The sequence below is a fragment of the Phyllobates terribilis genome, unplaced genomic scaffold, assembly GCF_046119375.1.
Source record: "Phyllobates terribilis strain yellow unplaced genomic scaffold, ASM4611937v1 Scaffold_2__4_contigs__length_985480577, whole genome shotgun sequence".
NCBI lineage: Eukaryota > Metazoa > Chordata > Amphibia > Anura > Dendrobatidae > Phyllobates > Phyllobates terribilis.
In genome coordinates, this window is record NW_027362762.1 from 110,380,852 (window position 1) to 110,400,133 (window position 19,282).

At 48.9% G+C, this 19,282-nt stretch overlaps 1 protein-coding gene across 2 annotated transcripts in view; it reads left to right on the plus strand.

Annotated features, from left to right (window-relative positions):
* LOC141195600 (cilia- and flagella-associated protein 337-like) overlaps positions 1-19,282 on the plus strand; it is a 243,414-nt gene that overhangs the window by 137,773 nt on the left and 86,359 nt on the right. The window contains exons 21-23 of one of the 2 annotated variants that reach the window (XM_073662494.1): positions 12,834-12,887; positions 13,098-13,157; positions 16,630-16,792. In XM_073662494.1, the coding sequence (XP_073518595.1) occupies positions 12,834-12,887; positions 13,098-13,157; positions 16,630-16,792 (277 nt within the window). The remainder of the gene's footprint in view (positions 1-12,833; positions 12,888-13,097; positions 13,158-16,629; positions 16,793-19,282) is intronic. The other variant, XM_073662495.1, reaches the window with a different exon arrangement.

Below are 19,282 nucleotides of genomic sequence, written 5' to 3' on the forward strand. Positions count from 1 at the left end.
TCCCCACAGCCTCGGACTCCGGGTCCGGTAAAAAGTCTTCTTAGTCAGGGCGAACTCTGCAGCTGCCAGCCCCTGACTCCTTGTAACTGCTGTTTCTTCCTATGCTGTCTCTACTTCTTCTACTCACTCACCCTGCCTCAGCCCCAGGTTTATATAGGGGAAGTTCTTCCCCTCCCAAGACTGGGCAGGAGGTGTGGCATGCACAGGATCCCTGACTAAAGGACCTCCCACCTGCTCTCAGACATAACATTACGTTACTCTGGCAACCAGACCCCTGGGGTGTCACATTCCCCCCTAGTAAAATTTAGTACTCCGGGACTAAACACATTTAGAAAACATAACAAGGCAAAACATTAATAATACAATAAGAAAACACATAAAGATGGTTACGGCGTGTCCGCAACCGGGTGCAGTCTCTGAAGAAAGCAAGGTGTCCATTTCACCAACACAGGGAGACGTAACCAGGTAGGGGTCTGTTCTACCCCGAGTCCTTTACAGTCTTTAGTCCATCCTGGGTTACGCTCCAACTATATACAAGGATTCCCGGTAAATCCACCAAGGATTCCTAAAAACAACTAGAAATACAAAATTACACACAAGCAACTATAGACAGGTAAACATTATAAAATAGCTTAAACATTTAGATCCTCCAACGTGCGGGTAATTGGCCTCTAGTGGCCCTAGTGGACCTACGGAGCTGACTGTCTGGCCCTGAACTACAGGGTGTAGGAGCTGTCAAGGGTAAACTGGGCAGCTGTCTACCGGCTCTTTGTCTCACTAGGGGTACGGCAGGCTCACTATAAGCAGAGGGTTGATTCTCCTGTTCTACTTGTGTGGAGTCTTCTGCCTCCTGGACCGGCTGTTCTTCCAGCTCTACCCGTTGCTCCGTAGGTTCTTGGGATGATGGTTGGAGGAAGGTGAGTACGGGTACCACAACTGCACCATTGACTTGAGTCCAAGACCGAGGGAAGTCCCCGAGCACGGTACTAACCATATCTTCCCTTTCTCCCACGGGTCGATGGTCTTCTTGTTCCTCTTCAGGGTTCCTCAGTTGTTCGGGACACTTCTTCAGGTGGTCCCGGGATACAATGGCTGTGGTTTCCCCTCCGTCTTTACTGATGGTACAGACCTTCGGGTTCTCGTGGCTTGAGGGCAGTACGGTGTACGGGTCCTTCTCCCACTGGTCATCCAACTTGTGGAGCCGTCTTTTCCTCTTCAAGACCTGCTCTCCGGGTACCAGGGGAACAGCGGGAGCATACTGGTTGTAAGTCTTCTCTTGTCTTTCCCTAGCCTGACAGAGACTTCGCTCCACGCTCTCCTGTACTCTCCGGTACTGCTGCTGCCTCTCTGTGTCCCAGTCTGTTTCTGGTGAAGTGTCCTCAGGTGTCAGGACTCCCATTTCCAGGTCAACAGGTAACTTACCAGGTCTCGCCCTCATTAGGTAAGCCGGGGTACAGTTGGTGGAACCTACCGGGATGTGGTTGTATAGGTCCACCAGATCGGGCAACTTCTCAGGCCACAGACTGCGTTCTTCCAGGGGCAATGTTTTTAGAAGATCCATTACCACCTGGTTCATTTTTTCACAAAGTCCATTAGTTTGCGGATGGTAGGGTGTCGTCCTTATCTTCCGGCAGCCATACAGATTGCAGAATTCCTGGAAGACCTCCGCTTCAAAGGCAGGTCCCTGGTCCGTCAGCACTTGGTCCGGGTACCCGTGTGGACGGCAGAAGTGCTGCTGGAAGGCCCTAGCTGCTGTTTGAGCCGTTAAGTCCTTGACGGGGACGACAACCAAGAACCGGGAGTAATGATCCACGATGGTTAACGCGTAGACGTAGCCACTTCTGCTTGGGGTCAGTTTTACATGATCCAAGGCTACCAGTTCCAACGGTTGCCGGGTGACGATGGACTGCAGGGGAGTCTTCTGGCTGGCCCGGTCCTTCCTTCTCAGATTGCACGGGCCACAGTCTCTGCACCACTTCTCGATGGTTCCCCTCATGCCTACCCAGTGGAACCGCTCGCGCAGCAGGAACTCCAGCTTTTTCCACCCGAAGTGTCCAGCTCCGTCGTGGTATGCCTCCATCACCATGGCTGCGTCTCTTCGGGGCACCACTACTTGCCAGAGTAGTTCATGCGTCCGGGAGTTGACCATTCTGCGGCACAACTTCCCCTTGTAAAGGAATAGTCGACTCTTCTCCGCCCATAGTTGTTTGGCTTCCTCCGGAGCGTCTGGTTCAAGGCGAGCCTCCGGCCGAGTCAGCATCTCCTTCACCAGTCGGACGGCAGGGTCGCTGTCTTGCGTTTCCGCCCAGTTGTAGTGGGGTAAGGGGTTCAACGTAGCAGCCTGCTTACCCCTTACCCGGTGGGAATACTGGATAGTCCCATGATGGTGGAACGCAGGGAGTTCAACTTCTTCCAGTCCCTCCGGATCTTCTCCTTCGTCCGGCAGGTTGGGCATCCTGGACAGGGCGTCCGCGTTAGTATTGGAGCGTCCTGCCCGGTATTTGATTGTGAACTCGTAGTTGGACAGACGGGCCATCCACCTCTGCTCCAGGGCACCGAGTCTTGCCGTGTCCAGGTGTGTCAACGGGTTGTTATCCGTGTATACGGTGAACCGGGAAGAAGCGAGGTAATGCCTAAAGCGCTCGGTGACTGCCCATACCACGGCCAGGAACTCTAGCTTAAATGAGCTGTAATTTTCGGGGTTCCTTTCGGTGGGTCGCAGTTTTCGGCTGGCATAGGAGATTACTCGTTCTCTCCCCTGCTGAATCTGGGACAGTACGGCTCCTAGCCCGATGTTACTGGCGTCGGTGTAGAGGATGAAGGGCTGGCTATAGTTCGGGTACGCCAAGATTTCATCCCCCGTGAGGGCCATCTTCAGCTGGCGGAAGGACTCTTCTTCTAGCTTTTCCCATTTGAAGGGCGGCTTCTGGTTCTTGGCCTTCCGGGACTGGCCTATCAGGAGGTCCTGCATAGGTGCTGCCTTTTTGGTGAAACCGGGAATAAACCTTCGGTAGTAGCCTACCAACTCTAGGAACTGCCGCACTTCTTTTACGCTGGAGGGGCTTGGCCATCCCTTAATTGCGGTGATCTTATCGGGGTCGGGAGCCACTCCGTCAGCGCTCACCACGTGTCCCAGGTATTGCACCTTTGGTTTCAGGAGGTGACACTTGGAGGGTTTCACCTTTAGGCCGTAACTCGCCAGAGCTTCGAACACCTCCGCCAGGTGTTTCAGGTGGTCCTCATAAGTTTTGGAGTATACGATGACATCGTCCAGGTACAACAGGACCGTCTCGAAGTTTCTGTGGCCCAGACAGCACTCCATTAATCGTTGGAAGGTTCCTGGGGCGTTGCAGAGTCCGAACGGCATGCAGGTGAACTCGCTAAGTCCCATCGGGGTGGTGAATGCGGTCTTCTCCCGGTCCGCCTCTGCTACAGGAACCTGCCAGTACCCGCTAGTGAGATCCAAGGTAGAGAAGAAGTTAGCAGATCTTAAAGCAGCCAATGACTCCTCTATCCTTGGTAAGGGGTACGCATCCTTGTGTGTGATACGGTTGATTTTCCGGTAATCTACACACATCCTCATGGTGTTGTCTTTCTTTTTGACTAAAACTAGTGGGGCTGCCCAGGGGCTACAGCTATCCCGGATTACCCCAGCCTCCTTCATGTCTCTAAGCATCCCCTTGGCGTGTTGGTAATGTGCAGGGGGTACGGGTCGATACCTCTCTTTTATGGGAGGATGATCTCCCGTGGGGATGCGGTGTTCTACCCCCTTGACTCGCCCGAAGTCTAACGGGTGTTTACTAAACACTCTCTCATACTCTTGAACCACCCGATAGACTCCTTGTTTCTGATGTGAGGGAGTGGAGTCAGTACCCAGATGTAGTTGCTGACACCAGTCCTCCATGTCTTTCTTAGAGCCGTTACCTTCCTCCGGGTGAGATGGAGGCAAGGGTTCCACAGATTGTATAGAATTTTGATTAGTGGTATATAATTTGGCTAGCGTGGCATACCGGGGCAGGTACACTTCCCTCTCCCCGATATTTATTATGCGAACGGGCACCCTCCCATGGCGTACATTGACCACCCCCCGTGCTGTCAAAATGGTGGGCCTACTGTCTGAGTAAACTGGTTCTACCATTGCCTGGTAATCTCTACCTCTCAGACCAATAGCTGCCCGGCACCAAATCATCATTTCACTTTTTGGGGGCATGGCAATAGGAAAAGGGTCACACATTCTTACGCTACCAATCTCACCGCCGGAGAGTTCCACTTGTTGCCGTTGCATCAGTGCCCGGATCTCTTTCTGGAGCACCCGCTGCTCGCCGGAGCTGGCGTTCTTGGCAACCTGCTGTAAAAGGAAAATCACCTCTGCAAGACAATTTTCAATTACGTTAGTTCCTAGAGTTATTTTTGGGTGACTCTCATGTTTATCAATATCTACAATGATCAGTCCCTGTGCGGCCAGTTCGACTCTACCGATTTTGAGGGTCACCTCTTTAAATCCGATCTGTGGCACGGGCTGGCCATTGCTGGCGATGATACTCAAGTCGTCGTCAGGGTAGCGGGTAATATCCGAGTCATTCCAGTACTGCTTGAAGAGCACGTACGGGATGGTGGTGACCTGTGACCCGGTATCCAGTAGGGCACTCATGGGAATGCCATCCAGTACCACAGGCAAGACTGGACGTCCTCCCACATATCTGTCGCGCCAGTTCGATGGGCCTGGTGATCTTTTTCCTGGGGGTTGGCCCTCTACCCCAGGTTGTGCCCGTTTAAAGAACAGTACCTTTCCATATGTCCGGGTTGATTGCAGCGGCGGCAGATGGGTCGTCCGTCCTCGCTGTATCGGTCACTGGGTCTTCCTCTGGCCGGTGGGGTCCTCCTTGGTCGACGCCACGGGATGTCCTCCGGTCCGGATGCCAGCTGGATCTTCCCTGGGGTGGAAACCTGTAAAGACTGCACAGTTCGGGTTAGCGCAGCAACGCTCTTAACTAGCTCTTGGACCTGATGGTGTAGGTCTGGAGCTGGGTCATTGTCCAAAGCCTGCGCATGAGCTCCCACAGGCCCTGTCGACAAGGGCGCCGCCTCCTGGTGGTAAGTGATAGCTGGGCGCCTGTGGGTCACAACGCCACCCGGTGCTGGTTCTCGGAGCACCCGGATAGCTCTATCCTTGAACTGTGCAAAGTCCAGATGGGGATCCTGTAAGGCCATTGCCCGCAACTGGGTTCGGTGGGCATTGCAATATAAACCCTCTATAAATTGTTCAGTCAACAGCCTGTCCTCGTTTCCCACCCCATCAGGGTCGGTCTGCTTTATGGCCCTCAGGGCCTCTTGTAGGTTTAGTGCATAGTCCCTTATACTCTCATGCGCTCGCTGCTTGCACCCGTAGAATCTAACCTTGATCTCGGCTGAGGTGCGGGTATCGAAGGTGTCCCTCAGCCGGGTTAGTATCTCTGCGACAGTCCTCCTCCCAGGTGGCCAAGATTTTACTTCTCTTTTGGCTGCCCCGGTTAGTTGGGCCACCAGGATGCTCACTTTTTGCTCTTCTGTGAGGGGGTACACCTGGAAGAGGCTATCCAGCTTTTCTCTAAAGTCATGCAGGGTATGTGACTCCCCTGAGTACTGGGGTAGCCAAGCTGCTCCCGGGATATAGGGCATGGTGAAGGGCATAACTGCAGCAGCGGTAGCGCTGGCGGGGGTTGAGGCAGTGAAGCTCTCCTCCGTATCCGACATCTTCCTCCCCCCTAGTGGACCGTGGCCTACCTTGCGATGATCCTCTTCCGTAGGCCGCGGCTCCGCAGTGGATCGTCAGGGTTGAGGACCTTCCGTCGCGCTCCTGTGACGTCGGCGTCTGCTGGGCTCCTTCCAGGACCTTACGCAACGTCCGGACGTGAGGCGGGGCTTCAGTTCTCGCGCGCTTTCGGAGTCCACGCCCCTCTTCTTCCCGCGCGGCGTCCTCAAGATGGCGTCCAATGGCGGGAAAACTCCACGGATGGCGGGAAGAAGGTCGAAGATGGCGCCGGATGGTGGGAAACCTCCACGGATAGCGGGAATCTTCACCACTGGTAAGTTTGAACAGTCTTTGCTTTTCAGGCACGCAGTACCCGGTGGTTGCGGGCACGAAATCCTGCCGACTACGCCAAAGTTGACGCGCCCCTGGGCCTGTGTCGCGCTGCGCTGCGCATGCGGGAGCTTACCCGGAGCCGGATCTGTGGAGGGTTGTAGTCTCGTGGCGGTGACCCGGTCCGTGCCCAGGGAGTCAAACTAGACGGCAGTCCATTAGTAGTAAATGGTTGATGACTACGCCACCCGTTGAGTGCAGCCAGGGGGCTGCTGCTGCAGGGCAGACCGCTGAGGCCGATGGTGGGATTGTGCAGCGTGATAGTATAACCCCCAACGGGAGGGGTATGGCCTCAGGGCAGCCGACGTGGATGATGGGGGTAGCAGGAACCACTCAGAGACGGTACGGTGTAGTTCAGGGTCTTTACTGGTAACAACAAAAGACCCTCCCGGAGTACTTGCTAGCGGATGGGGCCTGGTCAGTCCTTGAGCAGATGGGATCTCCCCTGGCCAGGCGTAGTTGTAGGCCTCCCAAACTGACTGTACTCTTCTGGCTACCTTGCTAGGAGCTGATGTAAGTAGCCCACGTCCCTGAGTGTACCGTGTGGTGCTCACCCGTATGGCCGGTGACTCGGGGCCTTCTAATGGCTTCCGCTCCACGATGGCGGTGCTGGTCCCACGCGTGTGACCGTGCCTTCGGGCTTCTGGGCCAGAGGACCTGAAATCCCCTGCCTGACGGATTCTGCTGCTGGGCAGGAATTAGTCCCCACAGCCTCGGACTCCGGGTCCGGTAAAAAGTCTTCTTAGTCAGGGCGAACTCTGCAGCTGCCAGCCCCTGACTCCTTGTAACTGCTGTTTCTTCCTATGCTGTCTCTACTTCTTCTCTTCTTCTACTCACTCACCCTGCCTCAGCCCCAGGTTTATATAGGGGAAGTTCTTCCCCTCCCAAGACTGGGCAGGAGGTGTGGCATGCACAGGATCCCTGACTAAAGGACCTCCCACCTGCTCTCAGACATAACATTACGTTACTCTGGCAACCAGACCCCTGGGGTGTCACAGTTCCATGGCCATCCACTGGGAGGATGGATGAGAAGACCACCTGCGCTCCCAATTCTTTCACTTTCTTGCCTAAGTCTTCAAAGTCACTGCAGATGGTTTCCAGGTCCTTTCTTGCGGTGTCATTTGTCCCCACATGTATTAGCAGGAATGGGTAGTGATCTGTAGGTCTGAAGAGTCTTGATATCCTGTCAGACACATCTTTAATTTTTGCTCCTGGAAGACAGCACATTTCTCTTGAGGTTATGTCTGGTCTGCAGATAGCGACCTCTGTTCCTCTTAACAGGGAATCCCCCATGACCACCACTCTCCGTTTTTTCTTCACAACATTCTTCTTTCTCCATCCAGGAGGATTCTGAGGGCTTACAAGGTTATTCATTGCTGGCAAAGTCTTATTTTGCTGTATTTCTTCATGGTTCTCCTGTGTGAGAGCCTGGTACTGGTTCCTGAGCAGTATGGGTGCTGACTGCCTCTCGATCCTCCTGCTTCTGTGGGTCACATGCTTCCATTCCTCTGTTTCGTCAGGTGCAGTTCGAATTTCTTCTCTTTCTGAATCATGAAGAGATAATTCTGCTCTGTCTAAGAACTCTTCACCTTCCTTAATGATTTTCAAGGTAGTTAACCTCTCTTCTAGATTTCGCAACTTTTCCTCCAACAGGGAGACAAGCTTGCATTTCTGGCATGTGAAGTCTGGCTTTTCCACTGGCAAGTCTGTGAACATGTAGCAGGATATGCAGCTCACCAAATGGCTCCTGGACTCTTCCATGTTCTTATTGTTAATGTTCTGAAAACAGTGAAAAAAGCTTAAAAAAAAAAAGCTTCAAAATGCGCGCGCCGGTAGGACTCCTCCCCTGGTTTACCGATGTCCTCTTTTCAGCTCCAACAGCCAAAATCCAGTGTTCTTTGAGCTCGCGGAGACTCTTCACTTACCCCAAAATGCAGTGGGAATATGCAAATTATCTCCTCAGGACTCCTCCCCTGGTTTACCGATGTCCTCTTTTCAGCTCCAACAGCCAAAATCCAGTGTTCTTTGAGCTCGCGGAGACTCTTCACTTACCCCAAAATGCAGTGGGAATATGCAAATTATCTCCTCAGGACTCCTCCCCTGGTTTACCGATGTCCTCTTTTCAGCTCCAACAGCCAAAATCCAGTGTTCTTTGAGCTCGCGGAGACTCTTCACTTACCCCAAAATGCAGTGGGAATATGCAAATTATCTCCTCAGGACTCCTCCCCTGGTTTACCGATGTCCTCTTTTCAGCTCCAACAGCCAAAATCCAGTGTTCTTTGAGCTCGCGGAGACTCTTCACTTACCCCAAAATGCAGTGGGAATATGCAAATTATCTCCTCAGGACTCCTCCCCTGGTTTACCGATGTCCTCTTTTCAGCTCCAACAGCCAAAATCCAGTGTTCTTTGAGCTCGCGGAGACTCTTCACTTACCCCAAAATGCAGTGGGAATATGCAAATTATCTCCTCAGGACTCCTCCCCTGGTTTACCGATGTCCTCTTTTCAGCTCCAACAGCCAAAATCCAGTGTTCTTTGAGCTCGCGGAGACTCTTCACTTACCCCAAAATGCAGTGGGAATATGCAAATTATCTCCTCAGGACTCCTCCCCTGGTTTACCGATGTCCTCTTTTCAGCTCCAACAGCCAAAATCCAGTGTTCTTTGAGCTCGCGGAGACTCTTCACTTACCCCAAAATGCAGTGGGAATATGCAAATTATCTCCTCAGGACTCCTCCCCTGGTTTACCGATGTCCTCTTTTCAGCTCCAACAGCCAAAATCCAGTGTTCTTTGAGCTCGCGGAGACTCTTCACTTACCCCAAAATGCAGTGGGAATATGCAAATTATCTCCTCAGGACTCCTCCCCTGTACAAATATGTTAAGGACAGTATAGAGATCTTGCCTGGGATTTGTTCAAAAGGAGGGATATTACGGTAACAAGAGGGCACTCACTAAGACTGGAAGAGAAAAGGTTTCAGCACCAGCATAGGAAGGGGTTCTTTACGGTAAGAGCAGTGAGAATATGGAATTCACTGAATGAGGAGACGGTGATGTCAGATTCACTACACCAGTTCAAGCGGGGACTGGATGCATTTCTAGATACCAGGCAGATTTCAGCATATACTTAAAAATAAAATAAAATAGTAGGTTGATACAGGGATTTATTCTGACTGCTGGTTTCAGAGTCGGGAGGGAATTTTTCCTCAGGTGCAGATTGGCTAAATCATTTGGGGTTTTTGCCCTCCTCTGGATCAACTTTAGCAATTACAGAACTAACAGGTCGAACTTGATGGACGCAAGTCTTTATTCGGCTTTACAAACTATGTTACTATGTTACATTTATGAGTTCAGATATTTATAATAACATAACTGTGGCAGTGTTGTATGATATAATATGGAATATAATTATATAATAATCCCCCCTGATCAAGCGAGGCGAAACGTGCATCAGGGTGTTCCACTGCCACAGGGTCTGTATGGATATCCTTCTTGTATGGTACATTTCTGATTGTTTTGCTATCATCACTTTGACAATCTTTTGTGCTGGGTTGATTTTGTATTCCGTTTAGTATCAGATAAGTTTGCCTCTTATATTATAAAGCATTAGGGCAGTTCTTTGTAAGCTTTACCCATGATTCTTCATAGTCTCCTACCCTAAAGCTTATGCATGCAAATGATATGTTACCCGGTGGTCTATTGTAGATTATAACATACCGTATATTCCGGCGTATAAGACGACTTTTGAAGACTGAAAAATCTTCTGTCTAGTCTGGGGTCGTCTTATACGCCGGTAATGCTTTTGAACTTTCAGAAATTGACATGCGGGGATACTCTGGGGGTGTTAATAAGCTGCAGTGGCCGTATCCCTGCCATGTCGGAGTTAATATAAGGTGGAGGGAGTTAAAATACGGCGGCGGTAGGTCCAGATAGTCAGCGCTTCTGTGCTGAAACGGACACATCGCTGCGTATTCCCAGCTCCGGACACAGCGCAGGGCTTCTGTGCCGACAGCTTTCACTTGTCACAGAAGCGCTGCGCTGTGTCCGGAGCAGGGAAGTTCGCATCGCTTCTGTGACAATATATGAAAAGCCGGCAATTCAGCAGCGGCATAAGCCGGCACCCGACAATTTAGAATAGAAAGAATAGAGCTTCACACATAGATTAGATAGATAGAAACATGTCAGTCACATATATAAGAAGTACAGTGACAGTATTGCTTACTGTACTTGTCATTTAGTGTAAAGGATTTATTAAAACAAATAATAGTGTTTTCATGCACCGTCTCTTTAAAAAAGCCGGCCGGCAATTCAGCATCTGTACCCGACAATTTAGAACAGAAAGATAGAGCATCACACATAGATTAGATAGATAGAAACATGTCAGTCACATATATATGAAGTACAGTGACAGTGCTGGTTACTGTACTTGTCATCTAGTGTTAAAATAACGGATTTATTAAAAAAAAAATTGGCGTGGGGTTCCCCTTAATTTTAGTCTCTAGCGGAGGTTAAGCAGACAGCTGGGGCAGATGTTTGAAGCCTGGGAAGGGGATAATACCCACGGAGCTTCCCAGGCTACTAATATCAGCCCCCAGCTGAATACCTAGCCTTTACTAGCTATTAAAATGGGGGATCCCAAAAAAATGACGTGGGGTCCCCCCTATTTTAATAGCTAGCAAAGGCTAGGCAGACAGCTGGAGGCTGATATTAATAGCCCAGGAAGGGAGCCATGAATATTGGCCCCCTCCCAGGCTAGAAACACCAGCCGTCAGCCGCCCCAGAAATGGCGCATTCATAGGATGCGCCAATTCTGGCACTTAGACTCGCTCTTCCACGCTGCCCTGGTGCGGTGGCAGGGGGTAATAGGGCTGGGGTTGATGTCAGCTTATAATGCCAGCTGACATCAAGCCCAGGTTAGTAATGGAGAGGCGTCTATAAGACACCCCCATTACTAACCCCATAGTCAAAGTTAAAAAAAACACAAACACCCAGAATAAACTCCTTTAATTGAAATAAAGACACAAATCTTTATTGTTCTAAATTAAACCATACTTACCACCACGCCCATTCCAGCTGAAGCCAACGATCTCCTGCAATAAAAGAAAAATAATAAACCAACCTCATCCTTACCTTTCCATGGTTCCCAGGACGGGTCCAGCAATGCAACATCGAGATGACAGGCTGGACCGCAGCAGAACGCTGCCATCCAGCCTGTCATCCCGCAGACACTGAGAAGCGCAGGCATGCTTGCGCTCCTCAGTGTCTCGCTGTGACGGCATCCAGATGAGCCGACAATGAACTCAGCTCACCTCCTGGACGTCCGTCACTGACAGCGTGGGAAACTTCTACTGCGCATGCGGGAAGCAGGAGAATTTTCCCACGCTGTCAGTGACGTGCATGAGGTGAGCCGAGTTCATTGGACATGATCTCGGCTCATCTGGATGCCGTCACAGTCAGACACTGAGGAGCACAAGCATGCCTGCGCTTCTCAGTGTCTGCGGGATGACAGGATGGATGGCAGCGTTCTGCTGCGGTCCAGCCTGTCATCTCGATGTAGCAGAGCTGGACCGGTCCTGGGAACCATGGAGAGGTAAGGATGATGTTGCTTTATTATTTTACTTTTATTGCAGGAGATCGTTGGCTTCAGCTGGAATGGGCGTGATGGTAAGTATGGTTTAATTTAGAACATTAAAAAATTGTGTCTTTATTTCAATTAAAGGACTTTATTCTGGGTGTTGTGTTTTTTTTAATTACTTTACTAGAAATTCATGGTGGTCATGTCTAATATTGGCGTGACCCCATGAATTTCGGGCTTAGGGCCAGCTGATAATGCCAAGCTGGCCCTAACCCCTTTATTACCCAGTGAGCCACCGCACCAGGGCCCTGGATGAGTTGGGTACAGCGCCAGAAGATGGCGCTTCTATGAACGCGCCATTTTCCGGGGTGGCTGCGGACTGCAATTTGCAGCGGGGGGGGCCCAGAAAGCTTGGGTCTCCCTGCGCTGCAGATTCCAGCCCCCAGCTGCCTAGTTGTACCTGGCTGGACACAAAAATAGGGCGAAGCCCCACGTCTTTTTTTTTTAAATTATTTCATGAAATAATTAAAAAAAAAAGGGCTTCCCTATATTGTTGTCTCCGGCCAGGTACAAATAGGCAGCTGGTGGTTGGGGGCAGCCCGTTCCTGCCTGCTGTACCTGGCTGGACACAAAAATATGGTGAAGCCCCACGTCAACATTTTTGGGAAAAATTAATTCCAAAATTAATAATTTAGGGACTGCATCTTTATTAACCCCTCAATTGTCATTTAGTGTTAAAATAAAGGATTTTTTAAAAAGAAAATTGGCGTGGGATCCACCATCATTATAGTCTCTAGCGGAGGTTAAGCAGACGGCTGGGGCAGATGTTTGAAGTCTGGGAAGAGGGTAATACCCACGGAGCTTCCCAGGCTACTAATATCAGCCCGCAGCTGAATACCTAGCCTTTACTAGCTATTAGAATGGGGGACCCCCCCAAAAAATGACGTGGGGTCCCCCCTATTTTAATATGTTTATGAGTGACAGTTTTCCTGCTATATACCTGCATGTCATAAGAATTTAAATTAAAAAAGGACCATGTTAAATTCAAATCTGTTTTTTTTTAATTTTTACCGGTGTTTGGTATGCGTTGGAAAAGGGGTAGTCTTATACGGTGAATATATCCTAAACTCTATATTTTAACAGGAAAGTAGGGGGGTCGTCTTATACACCAGGTCGTCTTATACGCCGAAATATACGGTAATTTAATCTCTTGTATTTGTACTATTTATTCTATGCAACCCTTTGTTGGGTTCCTTAGTGTAATTCTCCCAATTTTATATTATGTTATTGTTATTCATAAATAAAGATGAAATCAATTCATATATATTTTTGTTGTCAGTCTTGTTTTTTCGGTATGGTTTATATCTATGTCTTGCATTCTCCAGAAATTAATTTTTTGTTCCTCAGGATTCCGATGATGATCTTCATCATTTCCAAGAGCCACAGCCAGGCTGGGCGGATGATTTGGTAAGACAACCTGCAAAAAAAAAAAGTTGATAAATAGAATAAAGATCTGTTCACGCTAGCAATGTGTCTTTTGTACATAAATAAAGATCTGGCAATGCTGTATCTGTTTTCAAATGGATCCCAACTAATCCTGATGAATCCCATTGACTTTTTAGTGATATTTAGGAGTTTATGAGTCATATTCCTCAAAATCATAAAAATCTATGTTAGTATAATACTTATTAGGGTATGAAAGGGACAGGATATAAATATTCAGAAAATGTTTCCTATTACTGAAAAATCCATTGGATGAAATGTCCAGTTGATTTTGATCTTTGACTACCATCAGATATACCAAGGGTGAATATCATACTGGCCTTTGTAAGTAAGGTCAGCTTCATACATGTGATATTCGCTGTCCAAGTACGGACCATAATGTCCGACCCAGCCACAGGTCCAATGGCCTGAACTCAACAGCCCTAGATGTTGTTGAGACTGTTAAGTTCGTTTTAGGAGACTCGTGACCCTCTGGACATTGTGGTCTGTACTAGGATCGAAGAACATATGAAACTCCCCTAATGGTTAGAGCTATCTGCCAAAACACAAGAGCCACACCCTTAAAGGGGATCTGTCACTTGATTTAGGCTGCCAAAACCACAGGCAGCATGAATCTTAGTATTTGTTCTTATGCAGTATATATATGCCAGTCCAAATGCCCCTACAATACAGCACCCCTTTTCCAGGAACGTACATGAGAACAGACAGTAGTGACTTCCTATGCCAATCTATGGAGTCATATATCAGTTTAGAAGAAGAATGGGCAGAAGGCATTTTGACACAGTGCCAGAAATCCAGAACACTCAGTGTAAAGTGGTCTGGAATTACATAAAAAAGGCCTCCAACCGACAATGTTGCCACCCAGGATATATACTGTGATCTGGATAAATGAAACTCAATGTTACACTTACTCTTGAACAATGTTTGATATTGGTGTCTGACTTAATTTAATTGTATTTTCTATATTTAGTCACCAAGTCAAAAGTGGCCAGTTTTTGCTGTTACTTTATTACCGCTGCTCCTTAGAGTATTTCGGGTTTTGTTGTATTTTAAAAATCTGCCATACGGTTCCAGAGATATGGGCCCTTTTCTTTGTAAAAATTTTCATGGTCTTTACCAATGGGGCATGGCTCACAGAGCAATACAGAGCAGCCTTAAGACATGCCCCCATAGAATACTGTTAGCCACTCCCCCTTGGTGAAGATTATAAAAATTAGCAGTAAATAATCTCTGGAACCAACTAATCCTGATGAACCCCTTTGACTTTTTAGTGAAATTTAAGAGTTTGTGAATAGATGTTAACATTCAGGGGCATACATAGAAATCATGAAGCCCCATAGCAGAATTCCTAATTGCCCCCCCCCCACCCCTCTACCCCCAAAAAAAGAGAAATAGAGAAATAGAAAAACAAAAATTAAATATTTGTCAGGATCACAGAAGAGCACAACTTTCCAGCCTTTACGTAGTCCTAGATTCCTCTTTCATTGCCCCCATAAAGTATCATGCCAACAAAAGTGTCCCCCATACACAGTATGATACCTCTATGGTGAATTCCTCCACATTAGCCTCCACATGCACAGTATAATGACCTTACTGTACCCCAGCTAAACTCTCGACGCAAAGTATGGTGATCCCAACACAGTATGATCCCCCAACTGTAACCCCCACACAGCCATCCATGCAGTATAATGGGCCTACATACAGTATAATAGCCCACACTAGCCCTCCAAATATTATAATAGCCCCACATAGCCTTCCATATAGTATATTGCGCCCCCCATGGTCTTCCATACAATATAATGCACCCCCCATTGTCCTCCATGGAATATAATGCACCCCCATGCGATATAATGCACCCCCATGACCCTCCACGCAATATAATGCACCCCCATGGTCCTCCACACAATATAATGCACCCCCATGATCCTCCACACAATATAATGCACCCCCATGATCCTCCACACAATATAATGCACCCCCCATGATCCTCCACACAATATAATGCACCCCCCCATGGTCCTCCTCACAATATAATGTAAACCCCATGGTCCTCCACACAATATAATGCACCCCCCCATGATCCTCCACACAATATAATGCACCCTCCATTTTCCTCCACACAATATAATGCAGCCCCCATGGTCCTCCATACAGTATAATGCAGCCCCCATGGTCCTCCATACAGTATAATGCAGCCCCCATAGGTCAAAATGCAGCCACAGTCCTCCAGTAATATGGGCACCACATACTCATTTATTTAAAAAAAAATACATACTTACCGCTCCTTGTTCCCCCACTGCTTCAGTATCTGCAGCGCGTCTCACCATCTCCACTGCCTGACCCAGCGTGGCGCAATTAAGTGACGTCATCGCGTCGCTGCGTCAGACACAGTGGGGGAGTTATGGGAGAGGGAGTGTCACATGACGCTCCCTCCTCCATTATTGCTTCCAACTGTTTCGGCATCTGCCGATACAGTTGAATGCGGGTGGGGGGGTGGCGCTGGCTATGCAGGGGGGCCCTGGCACCAGGCTCCCCCACACTCCCCATAACAGTCGCGTGGCCTGCCGCTGTTGGTGGTACGCCATTGGTAACATTGCATAAATGTGTCCATACAATTTAGATAGCTAATGGCTGAACACTTATTCAGTCACAAGCTATTCCTTCCTTCCCATTGTAGTACTGGCGAATCTGCCTTGCGAACAGAGGATTTCAAAATGTCTGATCAAGTTGGTTGGCCAGGTCCACCAAAATTGTCATGTTTCTCCAACATGTGCTTAATGTGTATGAGCTCATACACATAGATGAGTAACTCAAGCTGCATCAGGGCCCCTGTAGCTGCGACGTGCCATTTTTAATAATGGTGTTTTATTATGTGGAAGAGAGGACTAAGTTGGATTGTACCTCTTCCGCCCCTTTTGGTGCGTTCTCACCTAAAGAATACTCAGGGGAGCAGCGGGAATCAAATCAGATCAAGAACTAGCCACTTTTGACCTGGTAGGTCACAAATATCAAATCAGTGGAAGTGCGACAGCCGGCACCCTTACCAATTAGCGGATACAGATATGAAAGTACTGAACGACCCCTTTAAGAGCTTGTGTTATTGCAATAATTGACATGTTTCTTCATAACAGCGCACCATGTGGTTGGGGGAGATATTGCAGGGAGAATGGATTTTATTTGTAGTGATGTACAATATCATCATTTTTTTAAGATATATGGTTCATAAGCTGTACAAAGTATAAAAGGATTTTAGTGAATTCTAGTCCTGTATTTTTCTATGTGATTTGGCAGAGCTTATCCTACCAGTTTTGAAATAAGCAATAATGAAAGGGTCACATGAGTTGAGGCACAATTGATTGTGAGCTTTTTGCACAGCTCTGGCCTTGAAGATGATAGGATTCAGCATCAAAGCTCAATGTACCTTTTACTTCTGCAGATCGGAGGTCACCGGGAAGACATTCTGTGTATAGCTCTAAATCCTCCTAATCTCCTTGCCAGCTCGAGTTATGATGGAGAAATTATTATCTGGAACATGATCTCGGGCCACATACAATGCCGAATAAACACATCCATTCATGTCGCTTCTACAGGAATGAAATGTAGGTGCTCAGAATCTAATAGGACTACTTTAAAAATGAAATACATAGTTTTATAGATGTAAAAAATGGAATTAGTATATTCATCAGCTACTGTATAAGAAACCTAAATGGACAGTATAATGATACCGGAAATTTCCCTGTTTTAGCTAAAAGGTGATCAGTAAGAGCAGACTGGCATATAAAATGATGTAAACCTTTGTATTTCTAATTATTTTACAATGCGATATCTGAGACTCAGAAATAGCAGCAGTAGTACAAATGTGCAGATTTAAAGAGGTTGTCCCATTGAAAGGGGTCTGATTTAATAGGGAGGGGTCCTTTATTTCAGAATCCTCCTAAACTGTTGACCAGAGAGGTAAGAAAGCGTCTCTATATCTGGAGGACCTGTCATATCCTACATTGCACATATAAACCATTGTTTTCAACGCGCCCTGTGTAATGCCCAGTTTACCATGTGGTGGTGTTGTAGAGAATTAGGCACTTAAGGCCCCATCTAGACATCAGACTGTCGTCCGATCCTGCTGATTATCAACGGGTACGGCCGACAGTCTAATGTGTATGGGGTCCCTTTACATCAACTGGTAAAAGATAAGGATCTAGCATGTCTACGGCATAAAATGCTGCTAAATGTGGAGTTGACTTAAATACTTAATTTTTGATCTTGTGAAATTCCACATTTTTATCAGTTCTGGATCTTATCTCTATCTATAAAAATATTGTCACCTCTGTAGCCAGTTACCTAGCTCACTGGCTACTGCTGTGTACCTCTGCACAGCCACTGAGCCCAGTGATTGAGCCGTGAAACGCGCTGTCATCGAGACATCATCAGTACAGACAAACCATTGACGCCCGAGCAGCGGCATGGAGCCAGCACTGGATTCGGTGAAGAGGAGTATGTGGCGCCCCTGAGGGTTCAGTCGCCACAGGTGTACTGAACCTCGGTAGAGGTGTGGTATCTCCTCTTCCAGGTAAGGATGGAGCATCTCTCGGGACACCACTTCACCATTCAACACTACACCACTCCCGTCCTGTAGGGGGCCTAAATGCACCAGGGTGCTGCCCTGGCCCGGGATAGAGGAGATGGGGGGAACCAAAGATAGGGGGAACCATGTAGTGGGTGAGGGTGGCGGACACACTTTTAGGAAACACTTATTCATTCATATTTAATCTATAGCCATCTTAGGTTCAAGGTCTTTGATTGTGGTCTTCTGTCAGGGTCCAGCAAGAGTCTGCAGCTGGCTGAAGATACACGGTCCTCGTACTCTGGCCTTGAGACGAGGAGCTGTTAACCACTGTCTCTACCCGGTCAAGGTCCTGACCTAAGAAGGCCTGGAGGGGAGCAGAGGAGATAGGCTCCACAGGCAAAAGGATCCCAGGGGGATACGGACGGAGCAGCTTACGCCACCTGTATTCTTTATTCTGGCCTAGTCAGAGGGATTCCTGCTGCAAGAGGGGTGACCGGCCCCCGATATCTGACTTTGTCACTTCACGTGTCAGTCAGAAAAGCCCGGAGGCTTAGTGGTTCCCAGGGGGGATACGGACGGAGCAGCTTACGCCACCTGTATCTCTCTACCTGCGTTTATCCAGTGGGACCCGGCCTTACACCTTGTTCTAACCACACAAACAGTCAGGAGAAGACTTAGTGGGAGAACTCACCAAGGAGAGGAACACACACCAGAGGGGTCTCGACTGGTGCTCCTGATCTACCTGGAAATTGCTGGACCACCATCCCGGTGGCCGCAGTACACCGTGAGGAGCAGAGGGAAGCTTTGCGGCTAAAGTTCATCTGAATGTGAGTAAAAAACCCTGGATGACTTCACACCCCGCTTCAGCCTGTTATTTCCTGCACGGCACTGCACCCACCACTCTTCCTCACACTGCCCTGAGGCCTGCTCCGCCTGCGGGGAGCCGTCCCATCTTAGCTGCCCGTAACACCGGCCTCAGTCCACTGAAGCAGCGCTGGTGCCCATCACCGGAAACCGCAGGTGGCGTAGTTGAAAAATACCACTGACGCGCCCCCTGGGCCGCGTGGGGAACCCGGAACCGGGCCTCTGGTGGGATGCTGGGGGTGGTAGTCTCAGTGTGGCAGCGACCCGGTCCGTGGCTCAGGGTGGTCAAACCAGTGGCAGTCTTAGTGTAATAACAAATGTCCGACTACGCCACCCGTGGATTGCGGTCAGTGGGGACCGCCGCTGCGCTGCAGACCGCTGAGGCTGATGTTGTAAGCGCAGCCAAGTATGGGATAACTCCCCACGGGAGAAGTATTGCCTCAGGGCAGCTAGTGTGGATGATGGGAGTGATGGTGTGAGCGTCCCAGTACTAATGGTGCTGGTGCGGCGATGAAACACAGAGACGTGTGGTGCAGTTCAGGGTCTTTACTGATGGTATAAAGCAGACCCTCCCGGGAGTACTGGTTAGCAGTAGAGGCCTGGTCAGTCTGTGAGCAAGCAGAATCTCCCCTGGCCAGGCGGAGTTGTAGGCCTCCCCGTC